The sequence below is a fragment of the Morus notabilis genome, unplaced genomic scaffold (assembly GCF_000414095.1).
Source record: "Morus notabilis unplaced genomic scaffold, ASM41409v2 Scaffold45, whole genome shotgun sequence".
NCBI lineage: Eukaryota > Viridiplantae > Streptophyta > Magnoliopsida > Rosales > Moraceae > Morus > Morus notabilis.
This window is the reverse complement of record NW_010366164.1, coordinates 604408-609199: the sequence shown is the minus strand read 5'-3', so window position 1 is coordinate 609199 and position 4792 is coordinate 604408. Positions and strand designations below refer to the sequence as shown.

General features: G+C 49.2%; 2 protein-coding genes across 2 annotated transcripts; both read right to left on the bottom strand.

The window, feature by feature from the left end:
• Positions 1-707: 707 nt before the first annotated feature.
• On the bottom strand, positions 708-2913 carry LOC112093842. Its single transcript, XM_024173155.1, has 3 exons — positions 2544-2913; positions 1791-2026; positions 708-1631 (listed from the first exon to the last, which is right to left on the bottom strand). The coding sequence occupies exons 1-3, from the start codon at positions 2911-2913 to the stop codon at positions 708-710; spliced, it is 1530 nt and encodes a 509-aa protein (XP_024028923.1).
• A 466-nt stretch (positions 2914-3379) lies between these two features.
• On the bottom strand, positions 3380-4245 carry LOC112093841. Its single transcript, XM_024173154.1, has 2 exons — positions 4190-4245; positions 3380-4058 (listed from the first exon to the last, which is right to left on the bottom strand). Exons 1-2 carry the CDS (start codon positions 4243-4245, stop codon positions 3380-3382), a joined length of 735 nt encoding a protein of 244 aa, XP_024028922.1.
• Between the last annotated feature and the right edge of the window lie 547 nt (positions 4246-4792).

The following is a 4792-nucleotide window of genomic DNA, read 5'->3' as shown; positions in this document are numbered from 1 at the left end:
GCCCACACACACGTCTTCGTGGATTCAAGGAATTGACGTGGAAGACATTGGTTTTCTAAAAACAAAGCTTTGGAGCAAGGATTGTTCGAGGTCAAAGAACTCAAGTTATCAACCGAGTCGGCCTCCAGGTATTTTTCCTAATTGAGTTCTTAATAAATGAATTAATGAGATTAATTTATTCGTGCATAAATTAATATAATCTATAGAAGTATCTCAAAGGTTTTATGAAAATTTTTGTTATACACGATCCGCCTCCCCGCACCACGCTTCCGCATCCGAATTTGATTCGGAGACCAACAGTAGGTCCCTGGGCGTACCAGCTCCTTGATGTGGTAAGGTCCTTCCCATGTTGGGCCCAGAGGACCAGTATTTTTTGGCTTTCTGCTTTGCGTCACCCTTTCTAATACTAGATCCCCTGGGACGAACCTCCTTTGCTTGACCTTATTATTGTAGTATCGTGCCGTTCTCTGTTGATAAGTGGCGAGGCATAATTGAGAATTGAGCCTTTTTTCTTCTAAAAGGTTGAGTTCCCCATTTAGTGCTTCCGTGTTTGCGTCGTCGTCATACACGACTGTTCTTAGTGCTGGCGTCATGATTTCCACGGGGAGAATCACGTCGGCGCTATATGTCATTGAGAAGGGTGTTTCACCCGTGGTAGTTCGACTCGTCGTCCTGTATGCCCATAGGACCTTCGGGAGTTCTTCAGTTCATCTTCCCTTCAAGTCATCTAGCCTTTTCTTCAAAGTGTATTTTAGGATCTTGTTAACGACCTCAACTTGGCCGTTGGACTGAGGATGTATTGGAGCTGAGAAGTCCTTTCGTATGCCCAAGCTATCGCAAAATTTGCATGTTGAGGCGTTGTTGAACTGTCTTCCGTTGTCCGATACGATCGAATGTGGGACTCTGAATCTACACACAATGTTGTTCCATATGAAGTTGGTGCAGACTGCCTCCGTAGTCATAGTTAGGGCTTTTGCTTCAGCCCATTTAGTGTAGTAGTCTACCGCAACGATGGCAAATTTGAAACCCCCGGGCGTGAGGTGTAAGGGCCCAATTAGGTCAATCCCCCATTTGGCAAAGGGCCATGGGCTAAGAATGGAGGTTAGACTTTCCGGGGGCGCTCTAGGAATCGAGGCATATTTCTGGCACTTATCACAACGCCGAGCATATTGAAACGCATCCTTTTTTAGGGTGGGCCAATAGTACCCCTGCCTCAAAACCTTAAGAGCCAGAGATTGCCCCCCAGCGTGATTTCCACACACCCCTTCATGTATTTCCCGGAGGACTCCTCGCGCCTCCTCGTCATTTAGGCATCGTTGCAAGGGTGTTGAAAAGCCCCTCCGGTATAACATTCCATCATACAATAGGTACCGGGCTACTCTGTATTTAATCCGCCGTGCTTCCTCTTTATCATCGGGTAGTTTTGCGTCTGCTAAGTATTGGATGAGTGGAGTCATCCAATTCTCGATCGTCTGCACGGTCCAGGCTTCGTCCTGCTCGTCAATGGTCGGCCGCTGAAGCTCTTCAATGGGGACGACTTTTAATATGTCGGAGTCTTTTGATGATGCAAGTTTAGCCAGGGCGTCGGCGTTTGCATTTTCAGCTCTGGGTACCTGTTGTATCTCATAACTCTGGAATTTTACAAGTTCATTTTTTACCTTTCTTAAGTATGCACCCATTCTTTCGCCGCGGGTTTGGTATTCTTCCCTTACTTGCCCGACGACCAGTTAGGAGTCACTAAAGATGCGGATTATTTGAACTTTCAAATGACCGGCCAATCGCAATCTTACGATAAGTGCTTCATATTCTGCCTCATTGTTCGACGCCCTGAACTGAAATCGTACTGCCGAGGTAATCTTGTGGCCTTCTGGGCTGATGAGCATGACGCCGGCTCCTAACCCCGCTTCGCTCGATGCCCCATCCACATAGAGTTTCCACTCGACTGCCTTGGCCTCTTCGTCTAGGGACGGAGCTGGTCTGTCTGAGAATTCTGCCAGGAAGTCTGCCAACGCTTGTCCCTTGATCGCTGCCCGTGGTACATATTCGAGGTCGAATTGGCTCAGTTCTACCGACCATTTGAGGAGTCGACCGGACGTCTCAGGCTTTTGTAGTGCTTGTCTTAACGGATGGTTCGTTAAGACCCGTATGGTGTGGGCCTAGAAGTAGTGTCGAAGTTTCCTTGAGGCCACCATCAGGGCGAGGGCCAGCTGTTCCATCTTGGTGTATCTAGACTCGGCGTCCAAGAGCCTCTTACTCACGTAATATACGGGTAACTGGATTCTTTCTTCACTTCTGATGAGCACTGAACTCACAACATGTTTAGATACAGAGAGATAAAGACTTAGTTTCTCACCTGGAATTGGCTTTTACAAAATTGGGGACCTGCCTAAATGCTCTTTTAGCTTTTGGAAGGCTTCTTCACACTGTTGCGTCCACTCAAACCGCTTACTACCCCATAAAGTGTTAAAGAATGGTACATATTTGTCTGTTGCTTTTGAAATGAACCTATTGAGGGTGGCGACGCTTCCCGTTAGTCGTTGTACCTCCTTCGGGTTTGTGGGAGACCTCATATGGGTTTGTGGGAGACCTCATATCTTGCAAGGCTTTAATCTTTTCTGGGTTGGCATCTATCCCTCGGCTACTGACCATGAAGCTGGGGAACTTCCCAGATCTGACTCCGAAGGCACACTTCAGGGGGTTGAGCTTCATGTGATGTCTTCTTAGTACGTCGAACATTGCCCCCAAATGAACGACGTGTTGAGCAGCTTTGGTGCTTTTTACCAGCATGTCATTGACATACACCTCCATTGATTTTCTGATTTGGCTAGCAAACATTTTGTTTACTAGCCTCTGGTATGTTGCCCCTGCGTTTTTTAGGCCAAAGGGCATTACCTTGTAACAGTATAGACCCATGTCGGTTATGAATGACGTATGCTCTTCGTCAGATGGATGCATGGGGATCTGGTTGTATCCTTAGTAGGCATCCATAAAGCTTAGCGTTTCATGACCGGCTGTGGCGTCGACCATTAGGTCGATTTGGGGAAGAGGAAACCCGTCCTTAAGACATGCTTTGTTGAAGTCGCTGAAATCAACGCACGTCCGCCACGTCCCGTTTGGTTTGACAACTAGAACGGGGTTCGAGACCCATCGCGGGTAATGGGCCTCCCTGATGAAGTCGTTGTTGATCAATTTGTCGACCTCTTCTTTTAGTGCCTCGTACCTTTTTGGGTTCATTGGTCGGCGCTTTTATCGTTTGGGGGGATGCGAGGGGTCGACGTTTCGGGTGTGACATATGACTTTAGAGTCGATCCCTTCCATGTCAGCGTGAGTCCAAGCAAAGACATCCAGGTTCTTTGTGAGGAAACTTTCGAGTTCACCCCTAAGTGGTGGGGGTCAAATCTGAGCCTATCTTCAGCACCTTTGTTGGTTCATCCTCGTCGACCTGGATCTCTACTAACTGCTCGACGGGCTGAGACCACACGGCCTCCTTCAGGACCCTTAGGTCTATATCTTCGACGGCGCCCTGATTGACCATTCTCGTCTCCTGCCTTCCTGGCTGATCGTATCCGCGCAAGGCATCGGAGTATGCAACCCTAGACTCGTAGTGGTTGCTCTTCATTTCACCTACTCCGTTTGGGGTGGGGAATTTAACCTTCTGGTGGTAAATGGAGGTTACTGCCCTCAGCGTCTGAAGAGTCGGCCTTCCAATTACGGCATTATATTGTGACCCTCCTTTTAGTACCACAAAACTAGCCATCATTATGATTTGTCGAGGCTTCTCCCCTGCGGTTATGGGCAGCCGGATTGTCCCTTGGGGGATGACGGAGTCCCCTGTAAATCCATACAACGGCCGGGAGGTTCTTTCCAATTGCTCCTTCGGGATCCCCATCTTCTCCAGGCAATCGGAATATAAAAGGTCCACTGAGCTCCCGTTGTCCACCAGGATCAGGCACACAGTGTGATTTTCAATCAAGGCTTCGACCACCAAGGCGTCGTTGTGGGGGAAGTGAACCCTGTTTGCGTCGTCCTCACTAAATGCTAAGTCAATGCTGCTGACCCTGGTTGATTTGGCAGCCGAAACATTCCAAAACCTTTCTTGGTACACCCCTTTGGCTTCGTGGGCATAGTCCTTCTGGGATCTCCTTGAGTCTCCTCTGAGGTACAGGCCGCCGAGGACAGTTCTTATGACGCCGATGGGTTCTCGTTCATCCGGGTTCCGTGGTTCGTCCCGGCATCTCCCGTCATTTTAGCCGCCAAGGCCGTCGTTTCTTAGTCTCCGCTCGGCCTTGAATTCCTGCAGCCTTCCCTCGCGGATTACTCTTTCGATCTCATCTTTGAGGTCGGCGCAGTCGTTGGTGTGGTGACCGATGTCGCCGTGGAACCTGCAGTATTTATTCTTGTTCCTCCGGCTGGGGTCTGATCTCATTGGTTCTGGTCGGCGCAGCAGGTCCCCGCGACCGACCTGATTAAACACCTCTTCAACCCCCATAGTTAATTCATGATATGAGTCGTACCTTCGGAACGGTCGAGGCTTGTGGTTTTCCTCTTGCCTCAGCTTCTTGGCCTCTAGAGTGTTCGACGTTGAAGCAGGCTTCTTGTCTCCGCTTCTTCCACCTCGTCGCTTCTTTCCGTCCGGCTTTCCCGCAGTCGACCCTTACTTTGTACCTTTGTTTTTATTTGACCTGTGCTCGGGGTCGTTCGTGTCTGCTTCCTCGGCATTAATGTATCCTTGCGCTCGTGCGAGGAATTCTTTGTAACTGGACGGGGGCTTCCGGTTAAGCTCCCTCTTGAA

Excerpts from the sequence above, each read along its gene's own strand:
- LOC112093842 (XM_024173155.1), bottom strand. The coding sequence starts at position 2,913 with ATGGGTCTATACTGTTACAAGGTAATGCCCTTTGGCCTAAAAAACGCA. Across the intron at positions 2,027-2,543 it reads CTCCCACAAACCCGAAGGAG|CGATCAAGGGACAAGCGTTG; the intron begins GTACAACGACTA and ends TACCACGGGCAG. Across the intron at positions 1,632-1,790 it reads CAGAATATGAAGCACTTATC|AGTTATGAGATACAACAGGT; the intron begins GTAAGATTGCGA and ends GTAAAATTCCAG.
- LOC112093841 (XM_024173154.1), bottom strand. The coding sequence starts at position 4,245 with ATGACGGGAGATGCCGGGACGAACCACGGAACCCGGATGAACGAGAAC. Across the intron at positions 4,059-4,189 it reads ATGAACGAGAACCCATCGGC|GGTCAGCAGCATTGACTTAG; the intron begins GTCATAAGAACT and ends CAAATCAACCAG.